This window comes from Setaria viridis, chromosome 9, assembly GCF_005286985.2.
Source record: "Setaria viridis chromosome 9, Setaria_viridis_v4.0, whole genome shotgun sequence".
In the NCBI taxonomy this organism is placed as follows: domain Eukaryota; kingdom Viridiplantae; phylum Streptophyta; class Magnoliopsida; order Poales; family Poaceae; genus Setaria; species Setaria viridis.
The window spans coordinates 21,247,198-21,269,230 of NC_048271.2; the positions used below are offsets into that span (position 1 = coordinate 21,247,198).

Genomic DNA, 22,033 nt, shown 5'->3' on the forward strand with positions numbered 1-22,033 from the left:
TCCCAGGCAAAGCAGGTTGCTAGGACAAAATAGCGAAGCATTTTGATGGAATCATTGATAAATAATAAGATTCCACGTTATTTATTACTATCAAATGGACCAAAAAATTAATGCTAATGCTTCCCCTCCGCATATCTCAAGGTATGCTATTGCTTAACTTTATTTTTGTTAAAGCAACACCCGTTATATAAGCAATGCAGCAAAAAATAAGCAGCAGATGGTAATCATCACCATTAGCATGGAGCTTGTTCGTTTCAGCTTATTCAACTGGCTTATCAGCCACCAAACAGTGTTTTCCTCTTACAACAAATCAGCCGTTTCAGCTTTTCAGCCGGCTTATAAGCTGAAGCGAACGGGCCCATATCCGCGAGCATACGGATGCCTCCTTCACAAAATTCACAAAATCGAGGGGCATATGCATAAAACACAGGCCTAAAATACTATCCGAAAGAGCGTAACATCCAGTAAATGCTGCAGGACAACTGTAACAATAGTTCAGAAGCTGCCATCCCCCTGCTTGGTGATGGTCAAAACAAGACCAAAGTGGTCACTAGGGAAGACAGGCAGTTCAATCTTCCGGATCTCTTTCCGAACCTTCTTCTCCTTGAAGTATGACACGCCCGGTATCGCCTCCTTCCCGATCATATCAATGTTGTCAATCTTGAAGTCTTCCAGCTTGCACAGAAACCGGTCCATTCGTTTCTGCAGCTTGCGGTTGCCTGACAGCATGCCGTTGGCCTTCGTGTCGTAGGTCCAGCCATTCTCTCCAGGCTTCAGCTCAACCCAAGCATCAATCCACCCGTCCTGCAGAGGGAAGGGACCGTCTCCTTTATCATCCCAGTTCATGTCCCCACAGAGTATTGCATTGCGGCAATGTCCCAGAATTTCCAGGGATTTCTTTGCCTGATCTACGCGTTCTTTGCTGTACATCTGGTCCCACTTAGGAGGTGCAGGACATGGGCTCTCTAGGTGGGTTGTGGCTAACACCAACTTCGTCATCTCTCCTGTGCTAACACTTGCGATGCAAAGTTCCCTTCCCATTATTGAGTTAGAAAATGGGATGTATTTAGATAGCTCAACTGGCACTTTGCTCAACTGCAATTGTTGAGGTTGAAACAAATCAGTAAAAATAAATGAACTGCAGAAAAAGGATATATGGACCATAAAGGGAACAAAGCAGTAACACTAGGAAAAGATCAAAGTTGAGGAATCTAAACTAAGCACAAATTGTGAGAGGGATTCATAACACCTGAATTCATAAAGGACAGCTTGTGAGCATGATAATGTCTGGAATGTGTTAGTGTCCATGTGTTGGCAGTAGGAAACCGCGTGGTGGCACCAGGTCAATGATAGCTCAAGTTTTTTAACATTACAGACTGTGGGATGGTGATGGTGATTTAGCTCCACACTATTGAATTTGCCCATAGAGTTCAACTATAGACTTGAGGTGAGTACATCAAGTAACCATGATACCACATGAACCCAACACAGCATAAGTTTTTTATTAAGTTTAGCTATGAAACATGCAGTCAAATTCTTTAAACTTGACAAATATATGCAGACTTTTGGATTGACCATATGAATATGAAAATATGCATAACTCTTTAAACTCCTCCATATTTTGCAGGCCTTATATAAAATGAAAAAATGTCTTAAGAGGACATGAAAAGAAAAACATTCAGTAACTTCTTTTGGTGAAGTTAGAAATGTTTTTTTCTATGCAGGTTCTGTTGCAAGAAGTGAAGCCATTCATCCCATATATCTGAAATCATATATATCAAACATGAAGTTGGAGAGAAGAACTACCTGCATGCAGTAATATGGCTTCAGAATAGCCATCTCCTGTGACAACAAGCATTCGTATTGTTGCCACCATTTAGATTTTTGCATAAGAAGATGTATGTATGGTGTAACCTCCTGCAGATCCACATATCAGATTCCATTGAGAAGAGAAAAGGAAAATAACACAAAGCTCAAAATGGGGACCTGGAAGCATATAAAGTCCGGGCTGTGGTGCTTAATAAGATCTCCAAGAGCATCCATTCTTTTGCTCAGTTCCATATCCTCCCGGAACCAGACATTGTATGTCATGATTTTGAAGGTCTTCTTATCCAAATGAATCCCTAGATTTGCTGTGGAAGACATTTTGAGTTTTCATGTGACTATACTAAAACCAAAATGCACAAGTAACAGCTTGAAACAAAAGCAATATTCATAAGTAAGAGCTTGAAAAAAAAAAGAGGCCAGGAAAGAAAAAGATAACAGCAAGGTCTACACAAGTCATACATCCATTCTGCTTAGTGGTGCATCATGCAACAGAAATATAGCGACATGGCCACATGGGTATACCACCTGGATAATGACTACCAATTGGCAGCTGACATAGCGTTATTACTCTTATTGGGAGTTTGGGACGCTCCTACTGCAATGCCTCATCTGTGGCAATCCATCATGTCCCTTTTCAACACATATTGACCGGGATCAGAATTGTTAAATACTTGTATATTTTTCACCACAAGCCCGCACCCCCACCCCCTCAACAATTGGAATAACAAATTTCAATTCTTTTCTCAAAAGATATAACAGATAAGTAACATAACATAGCACAATGCAGTATATAGGGCAATAACATGACGGAACGGATTGGGGGCAATTCACCAGCTCAAGCAAAAACATCCCAATCTGTCGAACCTGCAATGTAGTAAAGAGGCCCGCGAGCGAACCTTTCTTGGCGGCGGGCGCCTTGTCCTCCCCGTCCGCGTCCCCGCCGCGGCCCGCGCTATCGCAGAGCTCAACGACATCCGGTGACGCAGCGCGCTCCCTCTTCCTCTCGCACCGCCGAGGGGGCGACCCGGAGGCGTCGACCAAGACGGTGGGGGTATCGGTGTGGACCTCCACGGGGGGCTCCGCCTCCGCAACCGCCGGAGAGCGCCCCCTCTTCTTCCCGCACCGCCGCGGGGGCGACGCGGAGGCGTCGACCACGAAGGTGGGGGTATCGGCGTGGACCTCCACGGGGGCCTCCGCCTCCGCAACCGCCGGAGAGCGCTCCCTCTTCTTCCCGCACCGCAGAGGGGGCGACGCGGAGGCGTCGACCACGATGACGGGGCTATCGGCGTGGACCTCCACGGGGCGCTCCGCCGGAGAGCGTTCCCTCTTCCTCCCGCACCGCCGAGGCGGCGACGCGGGGGCGGCGACCACGACGACGGGGCTGTCGGCGTCGACCTCCAAGGGGCGCGGGGCCTCGCATGCCTCGCAGGAATCGGAGCAGATGGGATTTAACAGCGTGCACTGGGCGCAGGACCACTCCGGCGGCGAGCGGGAGGGGGAGGTCATGGTCGGGGCTCGGGACTGGAGGCAGAGGCGGCGGTTCTCGGGCGGCGGCGGCGGGGGGGAGGGTTAAAAAGGGCGTGCTGGCTTTTCGAATTTCGAATGGGAATGCTGCCGCTTTCAAACAGAGCGGCCACGGCTGATCTGGCCCGTCTGCTGACCCGATCGGACGGATCCTTTTAACAATCCGTTGGGGTTCCGTCCTGGTGGAATTTAAGGATCGTCTATATTTGGAACAAAATTGTGTTGAGGATCTCTACATATGGTTGCCGTGATGTATTACCTTACTGTAAGTAGAGGAATATATTGGCCTCTTAATATTTCTTTTTAAATCCATGCTTCCAAATTCCAACTAATGGCTGTATCTGAAATAGTAAATCAATAAACTTTACAAAGTTACGATTGTATAAACTACCGCAGAGCTACATTTTGAAATATAATTTTACAAAACTATACTTTGATGTGAAAAGGTAAACAAAATAATAACTATTGCATATTTAAAAAAATGAAATATTGCATTGGAAGAACTATTTCAATCATCAATAAAAAAATATTCTTATTCACATGGGACACTTATAAACAGCAATGTAAAATGATTCAATACGATTGGCGTGAAAGAACCCAACTTTTAGAAAATAGCATCAAAATGGTAGCACCAAAAGACTGCAATCTTCACCTTTTTTTTTCATGGAACTGTCCCCTTTTTTTTATCCGCTTTTCTCTATGCCAGCATCCGTTCCGTCCGTGCCAGCTCTGAACGTGATGTTGGGTTCTCCCACACACCATCACTGTGTACGCGCGAGCCCGCATCATGTATGTGGCGGCAGTGGGGTTGGTACGGATCACGCTTGTACATACCTTTGCTTGTACATACCTTCTCCAGCTCGGTCGCTCCAACTTGTCCAGCAGCTCGGTAGACGCCGCACGGCATGGTACTATGGCAGTGGCACGCGTGAGACTGTCACGGATCACATGATGGACACAAAAGTGTTGTGGTTGCGAGCATTGACATGGGAGTTACTAAGGCTGGACCAATTGGTAATATATACCAGGGTGTTTGGTTAGAAATTTCCTTGTCTAGAATAAAATGATCTGTGAATGCATATAGTTCTTGTTATTAATGAGCATATCAAGTGATTGTGAGGAATGAGATGTTGATAGACTAACCTATTCCATTTCCCAAACTAAACAAAAAAAATGAGAAGATGATGAATCGCACCCATTACCAGCACCTAATGGAAGAAAGAAATACTAAGGCCTCACTTGGTAGGATAATGAGCTTGTTTAGTTCCAATCCTGAGCCAGGTAGCTGCTCTCAGGCATCAATCCTGACCTTAGGCAAAAAAAACGATGGCCCCGTTTGAACTGCTTATTTGCAGCTTCTACTTAATTTTAAGCTATAAACCTTCCCAAACGCGCAGCTTCTCATCAGCGTAAAGAACAAGCGCTTCTCCTGTTATAACGCGAAACTCAAAAAGCTCAGAAGCCGACAGCATCCGGCTTGCTGGCTTTTCCCCCACCTCCGCCCACCCACAAGCGTTTGAACTAGAGCTCGGCCCGCCTGCGCACCGAAGCTTCTCTGCCCGATCCACATCACTGCCGCCGGCGAACTCACCTCCGCCGCTGCCGACTCCGAGCTCCCCTTGTCCAAGATTCACTCACCCGAGTTCTCACCGTCCCGGACCTCCACACCTCGAGCTCACACCGTCCCGGACCTCCATGGCATCCGCGGCCTGTCTGCCAAGCCCTCCGAGCCCCACATCAGGAAGCTGCCACCTCAAATCGACGTCATTACCCATGGATCGAGGTGCTGCAGCCTCAAATCAATGATTTACCATGGATTGATGCCCGGCTGCCCCAAATCGATGAGCCACCATCCCCAATCGACACCATGCCGCATGGCTTAAGGAGTCGCAGGCCTGAATCGATGCCGTGCCGCACGGATTGACGCCTGACTGCCCCAAATCGAGAAGGACTCGTCTCCAATCGATGTCCCACCGCATGGATCGAGGAGTAATGGAGGGGAGTTGCGTGACTGCAGCGGTCAAGGACGTGCGGCAGGCGGCGACGGAGATGCGCAGTCAGGCGAAGAGGCTAGTAAACGATGAGCTTTTTGCGCTTGGGCTTTTTCACCGAGCGGCTGCTGCGGTAAGTTAGCCAAAAAGCTGCTTCTACTTAATAATAAGTGGTGCCAAACGGGGCCATTAATGAATCACACATTAGAGGGGTGCACCCAGTTAATGTTTAACACCTGTCACATCGGATGTTTGAATGCTAATTAGAAGTATTAAACATAGGTTAATTACAAAACTAATTGCACAGATGGAGTATAATTCGCGAGACGAATCTATTAAACCTAATTAGTCCATAATTTGACAATGTGGTGCTACAGTAACCATTTGCTAATGATGGATTAATTAGGCTTAATAGATTCGTCTCGCGAATTAGCACATGGTTTTGCAAATAGTTTTATAATTAGCTCATGTTTAGTCCTCCTAATTAACGTCCGAACATCCGATTTGACACTGTTAAAGTTTAGCACCTCGTATCCAAACACCCCTAGAACTAAAAGTAAACCCTACGAACATACCAGATTCCTTATTCGGGAAGGCTGTTCTTGCGAGACGAACCTGCCACAAGAAATCACCTAAAATAGGCCGAGAGCTACCAATTATTATATTAAAAAGATTCCCGACTGGGTACAACAATAGAGTCACAAATGTAACTTCCATCGGATAGCTCAACTCAAAACAAAACAAACTCTATGGTAGGTCGGGTTGAGACATCGACACACAATGCTAACGCTTCAGCACCGACTCCCACGCCGCACCACCACAACCAGGAGAAAAAGCCGACAAGTAACCCTCATCGTCAGCACCGTCATCCTGACGATGTCCTACGCCGAACTAGCTACTGCCATGCAGGATTGGCCGCCACAGTCCGCTGCAAGCCATGTAGCTACCAGGGCTCATCCACCGTGCCGCCGTCATCCTCAGGTCACACACATATGGTTGTCGATCTCTCAATCCACGGCCTTGCGTCGGTAGAAGTCAAAAGAGGAGCACACTGCACCACATCGAAAAGGCCACCGTTGTGCATGACCCAACGTCGAAGCACCGTTGCAGCACCGTACACACCAAACGACCAAAACACCGCACCAGATCCTGGCCCTGCAAGGCAACTCGAAACGCGTGGGAGCCTCACCACATCCACCGTCGCACACCACTCCTCGGACACATCACCTTAAAGCGAACGGGACCTCGCCACTTCCACCGCTGGACTCCACACCAAGGATCCGAACTTGCTTTGCCGCCAAGGGTGATATGGTGCCACCAAGCTACTCTAATAACTTCACCCCCACCTTGCCGACACCGGAATCTCAGCTGTACCATGTGCACATACACAAAGTTTCCAAAGACAATGGCTCATCACTTTAGCAAAACGTATCAAACGTCGACCAGAAGAGGAGGTGTGTCAAAACACAAAGACAATACCTCAGAGGAAGGAAACAGTGCCCAAAGACGTTGCCGTCATCGTAATCGGTTAAACCGATTAAGACTTTCACCCAAATTTGTGTACAGCCCACCTCACACACAATCGAACGCCGGCATCAACACCACTCCACCACCGACGTAGATCCTCCTCGTCGCAGGCCGTTGTCACGGCCCCCACCGCGCACCACTGCACAGCTCACGCCGCCGCGACACCACGCGAGCGACTACCGTAGCACGACCATGGCCTCGTGGCCTCTGATCCGCTGCACCTCCTCGCTTGCGTGGCCTCTACCCGCACGTCCTTGCCGGCGTTGCCGAATCTCCTCGCGCCGCGCTGGGTGCCACCACGGCCTCCACGTGCCGCGCCGGTCGCAACTGCACGGCCTCCTCACGCCACGCCGGACCTGCAGGTGCGCGACGTCCACACACTTCTCCGAGCTACTACCACGTGGCTTCCCCGACCCTGGGAAACGCGGTAGGCTTCCATAGCCCACTCGCGGACGCCCAAGAGCTGCACTTGCTGCAGCCGTTGCCGCCTACGGCAACATGGCCGCCGCAGACCACATCACAAGACGCTTGCCTTCTCCTCCACTGCTTCTTGCCCTCCATGCAGATCCGGCCGGGAAGGCACCGGATTCGGCCCTGCAGTTGCCGGATCTGGCCAGCGCTGACCTCAACGGCGAGAGCCATTGCCGGAGACCGCCACCAACATAGAAGACAAAGAAAGCTGCTGAGACGCGAGGAGAGGAGGGGGCTCGCCGCCGCTGTCCTTGCACCAGCATGGGCTTCCAGTCAGGTGCTCCATCGACGGCGGGAGGGAGGGAAAGAAGGGTGGGGCTCTTCGGCGGCGGCGCAGGTTTCCGCCCTTGTCGCCCTGACAGGAGCGACGCGGGGGCGTCGGTTCAATTTCCTGAAAGGTTGTTCTAAAGAGTATGGTTGTAGACTGATTCCATAGCAACAGAATGCAAAAGCATGTTATGCCCTCAAATGTCTTGAGTGGTCTATTCACTGTTTTGTGAAATGTTTGCATCTCATTTATAAAATATAAGAAAAATCCAAAATTAATAAATTGAAAAAAAAACGCATCATGCATATATACATACTTAACCAATTTTTGGATACGGAAGTGGCACGGGGGAATCACTTCTCAAGTCCGGCGAGCACTGCGGTACAATTGCGGTCCACGACCTAGAAAAGATTAGGTACTGGTGGATTGTTGCATCGTGGCATCTGAATCACCTAGATTGTAAAATCTAATATAAAAAAACAATCAGTGTGTTTCAGCTTTAGATTTTTTAAAGCTCCTTTGGAACATAGGATTTATGTGGAATTTTGTAGGATTTGAATCCTATAGGAAATTTTTCCATGTGGCCCATTGGAGTAGAGGGTTGGCCATCTTCCTATCCTTCAAAATTTCTGTGGAAATATGGAATGGCTCAATCCATAAAAATTTTGGAGGAAATCACATGAGGTCTAAGAGCAACTCCAAGAGGCTGCTAATCTTACCCCAATACCTTTTTTAGGAAAAAAGAGAGAAAAAATGAACTTCAACAATCTACCTAAACCTTCCCCAATTTTTTAGCGACGCTAAAAAACAGCCTGCCACCGCGTATATTTTAGCGTTGGCGTTCCTCCCCAATCCCGATTCCCGCACACCCGCGCGTCCCTTCCGATGGGCCCAATACGATGACGTGACCTGTGTTTGAAATATTGGGGGCTATTTATTAGCGATCTGTTGTGGACTGATATGCTTTTGGGGGAAATTTTTTTTGGGAGAACCCACAATACATAGTTTTGGGAAAGAATTTTTTAGGATACTCTTGGAGTTGCTCTAACCTTTGTAAACTTTCCTTTGTATCTATCTTTCTTCCCATTCCTTTTCCCATTCCTTTTCCCTACGTTGTATCCGAAACCTTTATTACTGCATTCTCAATTCCTATTACTGCATTCTCAATTCCTATAAGAATGCAAATATCATGCAAATTTATTTTTATATTTTTTTCTATTAAGATTCCTTCATTCCAAAGAGAGATGTTCAAACAGAGTGCTTTACGTCCTCTTACGAGTTCTCGTTTCGCTGAACAACAATGGTGAAATGGTACGGTCACGGACTCACGGGTTTTTGCCCTCACTGCTTTTTCTTTTTTATTTCGTGCGCAGTAAGTCCGAGTGCGACGCCACGTCGCTACCTACACAGAGAGGTTCTGGCACCCACAGATAGCTTGACACGTCGCAGTCACCCCGCCGCCAGATGTCCATGTTTAACTCAACCGGCGGCGTTTGGGTCCCGTCCCGTCCCCGCGCATGTGGCAGGCTTATCCGAACCCGGCCGGCTCCGCCGAGCAGGTCAGCAGTCGGCGGGGTGTATATAATACAGGGCCACCGGCCAGCTCGCGATCGACTCACCGGAGCCTGAGAGCAGAGTGCAGAGGAGGAAGGTAAAAAAGGTCGCTGTGTGTGAGCGAGCTTGCAGGGCTGCAATGGCGGACATCGCGCTGCTGGTGGTTGAGGAGTTCGAGCGGGGGACCAAGAGGGCAGCAGCACTGAGGCGGGGGAGCCAAGAACCGCCCGCCGGCGACGGTGACGGCTGCGATCGCGCTGCTTCCGCCTACGGTAGGAGCAAGCAGAGGGCTTGGGTGGCGGCATTGGCGGCCGGGACGCGCTCGGAGACCGGGGGGGCGCTGGGTCTGGCCGCCGCCGACGGCTTCTTCTCAGCTTAGCAGTCTCTCATCCCGTCTGGACTCTAGTCTGTAACCTGTGGATGCTTTGATTTCTCTCTCGCTTTTTTCTTTTCCTGTTTTGTGTATGTGGCGTTTTGCAAACCTGGAAGTTGATTCTGGAATGCGAATCTCGATCACTTTGTTTCTACTGCTTGCATTATCTGTTTCCATGTAGCATTACCTTGTTTTTTTGGAGAGAGTAGCATTACCTTGTTTAGTCAGGCGTATAGGAGTATTATACAACGAAGCAAAATTTCTTTTACTGCTACCAAATACCAGTATCGCTTGCTAATTACAGTATGTTTCTAGAAGCTACCACAAACAAGCCCAGAGTTTTCCAGCCTTAGGGTGCTAAGGGGGCGTTTGGTTCCCTTTACTTATTTTTAGCAAGTGTCACATCAAATGTTTAGATACTAATTAGGAGTATTAAACGTAGGCTATTTACAAAACCCATTGTTGGGATACGAGGTAGGCTACACTAGCGCAATTCAAAAAAATCTACCGCGTATAACCAGGAAGAACTGTCGTATAAGGATCACGGGATTACCACTCGACGCACTACTGGTGCGGAAGATGTAGATATGCGTCGATGCAGTGAAGACGATCACGTAGTCGTACGTAGTCGATCAACGTAGTCGTACGTAGTCGATCACGTCCAGCAGCTCCTCAGCAGCTCGTCCACGTGCAGCAAGATCGCCTCCGGTGCCGCGGCTCGTCGTGGCTCGTCGGTGGCTCGTCCAAGTGCTGCAGGCGCAACACCTCCAAGGTATCCACATGTGCAGGGAGGAAGCGTCGCAAGCCGGACTGCTAGATCCGCGAGTTGCAACAGGCGAGGGGGTGGGAGGCGCGGCAAGTGTGTTTCGCCAAAAAGGTGTAAACCCTAGGGCGCCCCCACCCCTCTATTTATAGAGGTTCCTGACGGGCCTCTGTATTCGAGGCCCATTAGTACTTCTAAACCTAATCCAACTCGGATCAGATCCGAATTGGGCTTCCAGCCCCTTAAGTGTGTGACCCTATGGGTTCGGATACGTATAGACATGGCCCGAGTACTCCTACTCGGCCCAATAGTCGGTAGCGGCCTCTAGCAAGACGTGCCAACTCCTATACGCACACGAAGATCATATCAGACGAACCATCACAGCATAATATACATGCTATTCCCTTTGCCTCACGATATTTGGTCTAGCTTCAAGCCGACCGCTCTTTCTCGATCCTGTGATTCGGAATCCCTTTGTAGGTTAACTCTTAACCGTACGTAGCATGGTCATGCATTTTCGGATCCGATCACTCGAGGGGCCCAGATATATCACTCTCAATCAGAGAGGGGCAAATCCCATCTTGATTGACCATGTCTCATAGCATGCTTCTTGACAAACCCGAAAGCTACCTTTATAACTACCCTGTTACGGCGTAGCGTTTGATAGCCCCTAAGTAGGTCGATCCACATCTAGAATACATGCGACAATCTCAGGTCTAAGGACAAAGCGTATATGTTGTTTAAAGAGAGAACTACTTCTCGTGTTGGGTCAGTCCTAGCACATGTCTCCACATGTGTCCACATTATTAGTTCAACATCTCCATGTCCATGACTTGTGAAACATAGTCATCAACTAATACATGTGCTAGTCTAATATTCATGTGTGTCCTCACATGAACTCCGACTAGGGACAACTTTAGAATAACCATACAAGTAAAGAGTTTCACATACAATTCACATAATTGCAAATCAATTCAAGTAGCCTTTAATGGATATTCAATGAACACAATATATAAATCATGGATACAAATGGAATATCATCATCTCTATGATTGCCTCTAGGGCATACCTCCAACACCCATTACATAAGTGGAGGCTAAACGGCGAGACGAACCTATTAAGCCTAATTAATCCATCATTAGCAAATGTTTACTGTAGCAACACATTGTCAAATCATGGACTAATTAGGCTTAATAGATTCGTCTCGCCGTTTAGCCTCCGCTTATGTAATGGATTTTGTAAATAGTCTACGTTTAATACTCCTAATTAGTATCTAAACATTCGATGTGACGGGTGCTTAAAAATAAGCAACCGAACCAAACCAAGCCTAAAACACATGTCACATCGGAGATTTGATGTTTTCTAGCCTTAGGGGTGGTGAAAACTTTATCACATGTCACATCGGAAGATTATTAAAACATAATCTAATTACTAAACTAATTGCATAGATGGAGTCTAATTCATGAGACATCTAATTGCATAGATGAAGTCTAATTCGCGAGACATCTCTATCAAGTCTAATTAGTTCAAACTAATTGCATAGATGGAGTCTAATTCGTGAGACATCTAATTGTAGACATCCTAATTATTTCAAACTAAGATGAAGTCTAATTCGTGAGACATCTAATTGCACAGATGGAGTCTAATTCGCGAGACATCTCTATCAAGTCTAATTAGTTCATGATTTGACAATGTGGTACTACAGTAATGATGGATTAATTAGCCTTAATAGATTCGTTTATAAATTAGATTTCATTTGTGCAAGTAGATTCATATGTGCAATTAGTTTGTAATTAGCTCATATTTAATCCTCCTAATTAGCATTTGATTATCTGATATGACCGAACATCCGATATAACCTTATTAAAGTTTAGCCCCTCCTTTCGACAACCGCAACACAACTCGATCTGCAGCTCCTGCACAGTGCTCTCCACTGCACGCCATGTAAGAGGAAAATGTGGACAGCCAATTACCATCTTATTCTGGGTGAGCCCGTAAAAGGATTCGATTTTATGGGTCGTCGGATCACAAAGGTTACAGACCACAACGATCGACAAAGATGGTTAGGCGATACACCGGATTATGGACAATTCGTCATTTAGCAACATTTTTTGTATAATATTTTATTTATTTATGCAGGGGCTGCTAAAAATATCACTCCAGCAATGTCAATTATTCTACAGAACGTGCTAAGTCATTTCGGCGCAAGAAGGTTGTACAACAAAAAGCCGCTCAAACCATTTCGTAACAATGGAAAGCCGCTCAGACCATTTCGGACAGGATGTGCCGGTATCTGCCAAAGTCCGACGTGGCCTTGAAGCTCGGGGTGAACTCGCAGAAGAAGCTCAGCACCGCGGCCAGGTTCTGCGCGCTGTTGTTTGCCACGGCTTTCTCCAGGAACAGGGCGGGCTGCACGGTAATAACCTGAGCCAGTCGTCAGGGTAAGTGATCCCATGATGCGATAAAAACGTTTCGGGGAACAAATGCAAGGTGAATTGCTGGCGACGGGCGAGAGGTAAAAGCACCTTGTATTTTCTGGCGTAGCGTAGGGCCTCCAGGTAGTACCCGTCTTGCAGAAGTGCAGCGACGTAGTCATGGTGCAGGCTCCGCTCCCTCAGCATGTCCAGGCCCAGCTTCCTTGTTGGAGGGTGATGCTGACCCAGTTCCATGAGTTGCATTGCCAGTTCCTTGGAAGGCTCAAGGATCTACAGGGATTGATCGATAACCAAAATGAAGACATCACAAAGTGTCCAATGACAATCAATATCAGCATCACTTGTCAAACCAGAATCTGAATTCACACTTGGTTCTGCCATATGTTAATACACTGACTGTTAACCACTAACTTTTGGGGAATAACTAGAGGTAGAAAAAGCTTTATGAAGTCAGCCCAGCATTTTACAGAAATACCATAGAAATTTGTGTTCCCAAAATTTGGTGGCCAAAAGAATCCCATCTGTTGAACGATCAAATGGACTCAGGGTCTCAACTAAGGGCGTGTTTGGATACTAGGGGCTAAACTTTAGCAGTGTCACGTCGGATGTTCGGATGCTAATTAAAAGGACTAAACAGGAGCTAATTATAAAACTAATTGTAGAACCCCTGTGCTAATTCGCGAGACGAATCTATTAAGCCTAATTAATCCTTCATTAGCAAATGGTTACTGTAGCACCACGTTGTCAAATCATGGACTAATTAGGCTTAATAGATTCGTCTCGCGAATTAGACTCCATTTGTGCAATTAGTTTTGTAATTAACCTATATGTAATACTCCTAATTAGCATCCAAACATTCGACGTGACATGTGCTAAATTTTAACGGGGTGTTTCCAAACACCCCCTAAATAAACAAGCAAAGGGGTCTGGTTACACAGAATTCTTTTGCTCGAACCACGCATGTCATTTCATTAAGGTAGAACAAAATGTACACGAGTCTGGTCAGACCCCACTCGAGTACAGGAACACCACACGCACACTCACTCTAAGGAACTAAAACAGACGTGCCACGGACTACAAAGGGACACGACCAGAGACCTTCAGGGCCTAAATGCCCAAGGTTGGCGACCTGGCCAAGAGCTCCTGGAGCTTCTTTGCTATGTACCAGTTATTAGACAAAAATCCAAACGCGAACTATTGAACTAAAGGTAATATCATAGGCAACCAACAAGTGAAAAATTCCCACTCTAAATGAAATTACAAACCAATATTTCCACCTTATTTGTTTTGGCATTGCCTCTACTTGTTTCCAGTTTTGCAGGTATAGCACTCAGGGAGAATTAGCTCAAATAATTGCTAAATAACACCACAACCATCTTGGACTGCACTTTTACATTCCAACATATTTGGCTGAATGACAGTGCTGTCATCATCTTTTCCACCAGAGTAACAAAGCATGTTATACTAGGCAAGCAAAATTGATGAGAATGCCCAATTTATCATCATTTGACAGTCCATATCCCGTATCATGAAACATAGCTCAATAGTGAACAAAATAATCATAATTGAAAACTGAGAACAATAAACTGACCTTGTTTGATACAAACAGTGCTATTTCAGCATAACGGTTGCTACGAGCTAGCAGCGTTGCCATCATCACATAAATGTTGGGAGGAGCCTTGAGGCCAGCCTTTGAGGCGCTGCAAAAAGACAACAAAGTATTTATCCTTAATTTCTTATCTTGTTTTGCCTTGAGATAAGATAAACAGCATGCACTAAAAAAATCAATGCATACACTATAACTGATGAAGTCAACACAAGAAAATAAAAGATAAAACGGATGGTGGCAGTAATTTCTTAGAGGAATGATCATCGCATCACATTGGCTAGTGTAAACGGAGTGAATGGTTACATGGTCACATTGCATGGAACCACCATGCCAATCACGTGGCGCTATATTGCAGATTTATTGTTCTTCTATATCATGAACAAGAATATTGATACTCCTCAACAATTAATGAATACTAAAACAACAAGAAATACCTCCGCAGAAACTCCATGATGACAGCAGTAAGATATGCGGGGTCACCTATCATCTCATCTTCCACAAGTGCAAAGACAGACTGGAACATCTCAATTGGAGAAATTGCCACACTTCCAGCATGTTGTCCATGCTGCATAGATGTGCCTGAAGATAACGGTCTGCTATCTTCACCTGCAACTTGCTGTCTTTTGTTGATAGCATCAGATGTTTGGTAACCTGATGTTCCCTGACTTGTCACTCCTGATACATTCGTAATCTCATCAGAATCCGAAGATGTATTTAAAGCTGCCCTGTCTATTCCATGATCAACTCCTGAATTTGCCTGCGCAGATCTATTTACAACCCCACCAGCTTGGTCTGGGTTCACAGAAGGACTAACTGTTGTTGCAGGACTAGTTTCCTGAGAAATCACATGGGAACCTTCAACAGGTTGACTACCCAACTGTTGGCTTTGCTCATGTGTTCGCCTAACCCCAGGAAGACCACCTCCCATTTTCATCAAGCGAGAGTAGGAATCAAGAACAACATCCATTGCCTTAGCAACCATGGTTACCGGCCTCCTCTCCAGGATGATTGTACGAACTATAGAAAGGCATGTCGTCTTAACCTGAATCATAATAATAAACATAAATTGGTAAGATACAGATGATATTTGGCCAAAATTGAACAACCAGATATGCTTATCCGCGAATTAATAAAATATTATTACCATGCTTGCATCAGACTTTCGTCTCTGAAGGAATTCCAAAACAGAAGGAGCGTCAGAACTACTAGCAGCAATAGCCTGTAATAGCTATGCATGTTAGAGAAAACAATGTATTTACAGTGAAAATATTGTATAAAAGCATCAATTATTAGCAATTTCTTACCTCAAGATCTAAATGGAGTCTCCATAAGAGCCCATTCTCAGCATCACAGATCAAGTCAGGGATGAGAAAGTTCCAACCATCTCCATAAATGGTTCCACCATATGCACTAGATTGACTATCTGCAGTCTGAGAAGGTTGCCTACTATTGCTGGGCAGCCCTCTCACTAGCAGTGGAAGTGGTGCAGAAACTGGTGCATAAGAATCCAAGGACACATCATAAAGTATGACTACTTTTGCATCTATTTGATGAACCATAATTATGTTGTCAACCGCACTAACTGCAATTCTGCTTGAGTAAGTAGGCAGGGTACACTGAAATTAAAAATTGTGAGTTAGGGGCCAGACATTCCTTGTAAAGAAAGGAAACAGGGAAAAATAACTCAGACCTGCTGTACGACAGCATCACGGTAAAAACGATACAAATTCAATGACGTACTAACTCGGTCAAGCTGCAAGCAGTAAATCCTACCATAGCTGCCATATTCGAGAATAAGTTAGTGGAAATGTTTTGCAAAAGAAAGACAGCATAAACTGTGATGGCTAAAGTTTTGCCAAATTTGAGAAAGCATACACTGTTACAATGTGAACATCATCTGCAGCTAGAACAGGCTTGTTGTTTGCTTCAGTTTTAGACATCATCATCTCAAACTTCGGTATTTTGACAATCCCACCAGCAGAAAACTGACAGAAAGGAATGATAAAAAACTTAGCACACAACTAACAGAAAAACAAAGCATTTGTTTGGAACTTAAATACATAAATAAAGGCTAACTCGAGAAATAATCACATTGAAGCAATGTATTCAATCTGAATAAATAATCAGCACCCAAAATAAAAGAGAAAACAAGGTAGTTTCTGCAAAATTGATTGTTGTAAGAAACGTTTGACATGCTCAAAGTTTCACATGGAAAACTAAGCTCAATATTGAATTCAGAAAACAGGGCCAGCAGGTAAATAGCATCAAGAATATATTCACATTGAGACTATAGTATATATGTCAAGGTGTCTCTCCTGAATTTGGGACAAGATCCTGTAAAAAATCTATTGGCATATATGCACATATGCAACTATATTGTGTCAATGTGAACATTTGCTTTTTTCCACATAAAAAACATATGCACAGACTGCTGAATGTGCATTTGCTATATTGAAAACAATCCACGTAAAAAATCCTGAATACATTTGCTTTTTCCCTATATTTTTACATAAAACATATGCACAACAAGTTACAATTGCAACTAGAAAGTTTCCTTCCACATATGACATGTTATGTCAGTTATTATCTATAAGATGTTATATACTCTATAAATAAGAAATCTAAATTTACTCGCAAGAAAATGGTAAGCTTCAACAAAGTCGTCGGAAAAATTCTCATCTGGGGAACTACCTTAGAGGACAGCCACAGTATCAGCCAGCACGTGACTCTGGCATGGGTCAGGACGGTAAAATGCGAAAGCATCCGAATCAAAGACGTACTAAAGGAATTCATTACTTGGAATCTGGAGGATGTTGTCTCAAAATGGGTGCCATTACCTGATAACCAGTAAACATCGTGCATTGCATTCCAGAAGCAAGAAGAATCAGCCTACTTTCATGTGTGTAGAGATACCAGCTCACATTGAATTTCTTTGATTCCACCAAGCGAAAAGCATGGGACTGAGGCTCGTAGGCAAGCAGATCTAGGCCACTGCAACAGAAACTTACTGCATAAATGACTTAAGAATATGTTTGTCTCCTTTTATCATACAACTAAAATACGAAATAACTTGACATTACTGCTCCGAAATTGATTGACAACATAATAAGAACACAAATAATAACATGATTTATTGGCAAATAGCTAATAGTTACATGCTTCTATAAAGGGGACTCATTATAGACTATCTGTTCATGATGTTGTAGCTGTAACACATTCCACATACCTTGTTTTAACAAGTATAACATCACATGTGGGGCAATCTGTCCAGAAAAAGCCAAGAATAGTTTCGGAATCGGCTCTGCACTTTTTGCTACAGGTCTCCCCTGTTTCTCTATTTCTGAACTCAATTTCATGTCTGGAACGTTGAATCCCGATGACTTTATGATCCAGGGAATATCTAACTGACAAGACAGGTCCTTCATTAACTGGATCAGAATTTGGAGGTCCTGGTGGAATAGATGGAACTATTTTCCAGTACAAAATCTGCAGTATGGACAGGTTAACTTTAGTGATAACCAGATCTTTAGCAAAAAATCAGCTGATTAAATGTTCATATACCCGATCAGCTGTTGGAGCTATAAGGAACTTATTTGCATCATCATAGAACAGACCCCGGATGTCTGGTATATCGCATCGCAGTGGAGGATGTTGTACATAAGCATGAGACAAAGCCCCAGGAGTGCCCAAACCACCTTGCATCTGATTGCCCAGCATTCTTTGTCACCTCAATTACTAGATAGACTGCTTGTTCAACCAAGCAAATAAGGCTCCACTTGTCGAGATGACTGAAACTAGAAAGGGACCTGCAGTCAACATGGTACAGTTTTTCTTACTACATGTAAGTTGATAACAAAATAGCATGATACCAAATATTTTCCTTTGGTTTAAAAATCAAGAGCCAGATTTCTCACCTGAAATCCACAGCAAGTGCACCAAAAGAGATTAAAATTGAACTTTCTACAAATATGGAACCTCAAGCTTTGTTCTTAACCTTTCAGAACAGAAGAGAGAGCACAGTTACAATTGATGACTTATAAACAGGAAAACTACTCATGTTTCAGACATTAGGGCATCGTACAGATTCCAAAGACTAACAGAAAATAGATGTTTCATTTTTGAATAGGAGCTGACTCAACCAATGGACCACAACATTGAAGGCAACAGACACCAATATTCCTACATGACCTAGATATCAGTAGATGAAGTGAGCACAAAGACCCTTTGCCCTTGGCATATAAATTGCCTGCTTCTAACTTTAGGATTTAATTGGACAAATTTAGTAATGAAGCCATAACTCCAAGCCAAGCCTCTTACAGTTTGAATGGACCTCAACAATGTGGTGTTCTCATGTACAGACGTTTGTTTCTGGAGGACCTAGAAAACATGTGATTAACTTATTTAGGATGAAATGATCACTTGGAAACAATCTGGGCACTCAAGTACATGCATCTAACTTTATGATTCAATTGGACCATATATATCTGTTGGCAGAGAAAATTACCACAGTCTGCATGCATGCTCTGAGCGCTAGAAACTCCTTAGAACACATATTATGTTCAATCTCAGGGACCTTTGAAGCTATGCATCTCCCATAATCTTTTGCCTACATTTACATAGCCAAAACAATAGCATCCACAACATAAGTAGAGCAAAGACAAGGCAAGTTGGCACTAGATCTTTCAAAATTAGCACTCTTCATAAGGTATGCAACCAAGGCATTTGGTAATGTGTACGACCTAACTAAGACAGGGTGTTTAGCATCTTGCTTCAATAAACTTCAAAGCCTTTTAAATACTTGCCATTTGTCTGGCAGGACATACTCCTATTTAGGCACATACTTCAAAGCCTGTAACTAAGACAGGGAGGCGTAACATGCTTTCATACTTAAAAGGCTTTAGATTGAGCCAATTCATATGCTAACATTGCACATATCTATAAGAAATGAGGCTGTATTTTCCTAAATAAGGCACTTGGCCGTTGGTCACAGCTGTAATAAATTGCTACAGGAGGATTTTGGATGCACAAACTCTCAAACTGTGCTAGGATTGGCACTGGTTTCCAACATCAGAACTGAAGTGCTGAGATGCTCCAATTACACAGGATATGAATCACAAGGAAACTACTATTACCGCGAAGAGCAACTAGCAAACATCCACAAGCACTCTAAGCAGCAAATCAGCAATCTATAAATGGTATTTGCAGTTAGACCAAACAAACTAGAACCCATAGCCCCGCAACTCGTCGACTGCTACCACCACCAGAGCATCGGGATCACATGAGCAACGAACTGCTGGCAACAAATCACCACACGGCCAATCAATTCCCCATGCCTGTACCGGCTAATCAGCAACCCTTATAAGCCCTACTAGGTTGGTCGTACTAGAACTTGACGCGGCCGATCGAATCATGAGCCGTCACCCCATAAGCATACACGGAAGGGAGGCTAGCGTGCGAGCGCGAGAGAGAGCGGCACCTGGGATGCGCAGGATGCGAGGATCCGGGCGAGAGCGGAGGAGGATGCCGCCGGCTTCCGCTCCTTCATCCGAGCCCCAGCCGGATACTCAGGCCGCCATGCCCCCCACACAGACCTCACCGCAGAAGCGCCTCCGGGAAGAGCAGAATTCGAGGGGAATATCGCCGCCGGAGTTCGTGCCAGGCCGCGGCCGACGAGTTGGGAAGCGCTCGGGGCCTCGGGGGTTTGGTGGGGCGAGCTCGTGCCGGCCCGGCGTTCGCCGCTTACCTGCCGGTCTCCTGGGAGCGGATGGGTGAGGAAGCTTGGGCTAGGCTGGGCCGTTTGGGTGCTTTTTGCCGTGGGCTTGGTTTCTCTAGTCGAAAGATGCCGTTCAGAGCCCAAACTAGGGAGAAATAGAACGGGACCGTGGAAATGAAGGCATTTTCTAGGGAGAAAACAGGGAAGAAAAATAGACGGCTTGATACTGAGCAGCACAAGGTTCAAGATTATGGAACTTCTCGACAATTTTTGCAAAGAAAACATAAATTTCTCGACAATGTAGTAAATCCTTGAGGTGCCTTTTTTTTTTAGATCGTGGAAATCTCAAGTATGGATGGCAATGGGCACATTACCCGCAGGCGGAGGGTTTACAGACTCGCGCCCGCGAGGCAAACTTTGTACCCATACCCGCGCCCGCCGCCCGTTACGGGTAAGAAGTTGTGCCCGCCACCCATTCATGCGATCTCCAACTCCAATTGGAGATAGGTAAAACAAAATCGCTATGAGTTGACGAAGCCTTTCTACGAAGCTGGTGCTGGATTCATCGTCAGATGATGATGATGATGAATTCTTATTCTCTGTTGTCTGTTGATGAATCAAAATAGTGTGGTTCCATCCATGGGCATCAAGTACTTTGGCGGGATAGATAGGCAAGGCATCTAGCCATGAATGCGGATAAGTCTGTTGATGAACCAAAACATTGTGGTTCCAGGCATCAAGTACTTTGGCGGGATAGACAGGCAAGGCATCTGGCGGGATAGACACGCAAGGCATCAGAATTGTATCAAGATTATTTTTCAAATGATCCTATGTACGATCTAATTATTTCATACGACAGTATGTATACAATAGATTTATTTGGACCATCTTTTTTATAAATTCATATATATGTGTCTCATTACTCTTCACGGGCAGGTTTCGAATGAGGCGTACACTGTTTGTACGCATATGGGATGCCGTAGAACAACACAAAGAATATTTCGTGCAGAAAAGGAACGTTGCTAGTATACTTGGCCTTTCTAGTTTGCAAAAGCTTACTGCAACATTTCGGATGTTAACTTATGGAGTAGCAGCTGATGCTACCGATAATTATGTTCGTATTGGTGAGAGTACTGCTATTGAGAGTCTGAGAAGGTTTGTCACTGCTATTGTGGAGGTTTTTGGAGAGTACTTTAGAGAACCTAATGAAGATGATACTGCAAGATTACTTGCAATTGGAGAGCATAGAGGTTTTCTCGGTATGTTGGGGTCGATTGATTTTATGCATTGGAGGTGGAAAAATTATCCTTCAGCATGGCAAGGTATGTACACCAGGCATGTGTATGAGCCTACAATTATACTAGAAGCTGTTGTAGATAAAGATTTTTGGATTTGGTATGCTTTCTTTGGGATGCCTGGTTCCCACAATGACATCAACGTTTTGCACCGGTTTTCTCTATTTGCACAGCTAGCTGAAGGTCAAGCTCCAGAGGTGAATTATACTATTAATAACAATGAATGTAGAAAGGGTTATTATCTTGCCGATGACATATATCCCTCATGGGCCGCATTTGTCAAGACCATACCTGAACCGCAAGGTAACAAGTAGAAATATTTTGCACTTGCCCAAGAAGCTTGTAGGAAGGATGTGGAACGAGTGTTTGGGGTTCTACAGGCTCGTTTCGCTATCATCAGAGGGCCAGCTCAATTTTAGGATGAAGACATCCTTGGACGAATCATGAGGGCTTGTATCATTTTGCACAATATGATAGTTGAGGATGAGCGCGATGAAGAAGATGATTTGAATTATGATGGAGTGGGAGAAAAGGTGAAGATTTCTCATAATAAAACACTTGAACTTAAGGAGTTTATTCAAAATTACCTAAGTATAAAGGATAAAGAAATTCATAATCAGCTTCAAGGTGACCTCGTTGAGCACCTGTGGCAACATCATTTGGACCTCTACGTACTATGAATA

The 22,033-nt window shown here is 44.9% G+C and overlaps 2 protein-coding genes and 1 long non-coding RNA gene across 6 annotated transcripts; all 3 read right to left on the reverse strand.

Moving 5' to 3' along the window:
* Window positions 1-207: 207 nt before the first annotated feature.
* Window positions 208-3,487, reverse strand: LOC117836374 (uncharacterized). The gene is made up of 4 exons (XM_034715783.2): window positions 2,724-3,487; window positions 1,987-2,132; window positions 1,807-1,917; window positions 208-1,095 (listed from the first exon to the last, which is right to left on the reverse strand). The coding sequence occupies exons 1-4, from the start codon at window positions 3,331-3,333 to the stop codon at window positions 496-498; spliced, it is 1,467 nt and encodes a 488-aa protein (XP_034571674.1). The 5' UTR covers window positions 3,334-3,487; the 3' UTR covers window positions 208-495.
* Window positions 3,488-5,980: 2,493 nt separating this feature from the next.
* Window positions 5,981-7,964, reverse strand: LOC117836129 (uncharacterized). Its single transcript, XR_004636021.2, has 2 exons — window positions 6,822-7,964; window positions 5,981-6,710 (listed from the first exon to the last, which is right to left on the reverse strand). It is a non-coding gene; the product is annotated as an uncharacterized lncRNA (long non-coding RNA).
* A 4,431-nt stretch (window positions 7,965-12,395) lies between these two features.
* Window positions 12,396-20,081, reverse strand: LOC117838726 (uncharacterized). Of its 4 annotated transcripts, XM_034718862.2 has the most exons (15): window positions 19,819-20,081; window positions 18,847-18,948; window positions 18,660-18,719; window positions 18,257-18,336; window positions 17,904-18,148; window positions 17,569-17,828; window positions 17,180-17,333; window positions 16,218-16,327; window positions 16,033-16,120; window positions 15,647-15,958; window positions 15,487-15,561; window positions 14,777-15,384; window positions 14,325-14,433; window positions 12,824-13,003; window positions 12,396-12,722 (listed from the first exon to the last, which is right to left on the reverse strand). In XM_034718862.2, exons 5-15 carry the CDS (start codon window positions 18,057-18,059, stop codon window positions 12,561-12,563), a joined length of 2,214 nt encoding a protein of 737 aa, XP_034574753.1. In that variant the 5' UTR covers window positions 18,060-18,148; window positions 18,257-18,336; window positions 18,660-18,719; window positions 18,847-18,948; window positions 19,819-20,081; the 3' UTR covers window positions 12,396-12,560. The 4 variants fall into 4 exon arrangements, with proteins under 4 accessions (XP_034574753.1, XP_034574752.1, XP_034574755.1 ...); XM_034718861.2 differs by lacking the exon at window positions 18,660-18,719; XM_034718864.2 differs by lacking the exons at window positions 18,660-18,719; window positions 18,847-18,948.
* Between the last annotated feature and the right edge of the window lie 1,952 nt (window positions 20,082-22,033).

Excerpts from the sequence above, each read along its gene's own strand:
- LOC117836374 (XM_034715783.2), bottom strand. The coding sequence starts at position 3,333 with ATGACCTCCCCCTCCCGCTCGCCGCCGGAGTGGTCCTGCGCCCAGTGC. Across the intron at positions 2,133-2,723 it reads GGCGCCCGCCGCCAAGAAAG|CAAATCTAGGGATTCATTTG; the intron begins GTTCGCTCGCGG and ends TGTCTTCCACAG. Across the intron at positions 1,918-1,986 it reads CGGACTTTATATGCTTCCAG|GAGGTTACACCATACATACA; the intron begins GTCCCCATTTTG and ends GTGGATCTGCAG.
- LOC117838726 (XM_034718864.2), bottom strand. The coding sequence starts at position 18,059 with ATGCTGGGCAATCAGATGCAAGGTGGTTTGGGCACTCCTGGGGCTTTG. Across the intron at positions 16,121-16,217 it reads GATGTTCACATTGTAACAGT|CTATGGTAGGATTTACTGCT; the intron begins GTATGCTTTCTC and ends CGAATATGGCAG. Across the intron at positions 14,434-14,776 it reads ATCATGGAGTTTCTGCGGAG|CGCCTCAAAGGCTGGCCTCA; the intron begins GTATTTCTTGTT and ends GTCTTTTTGCAG.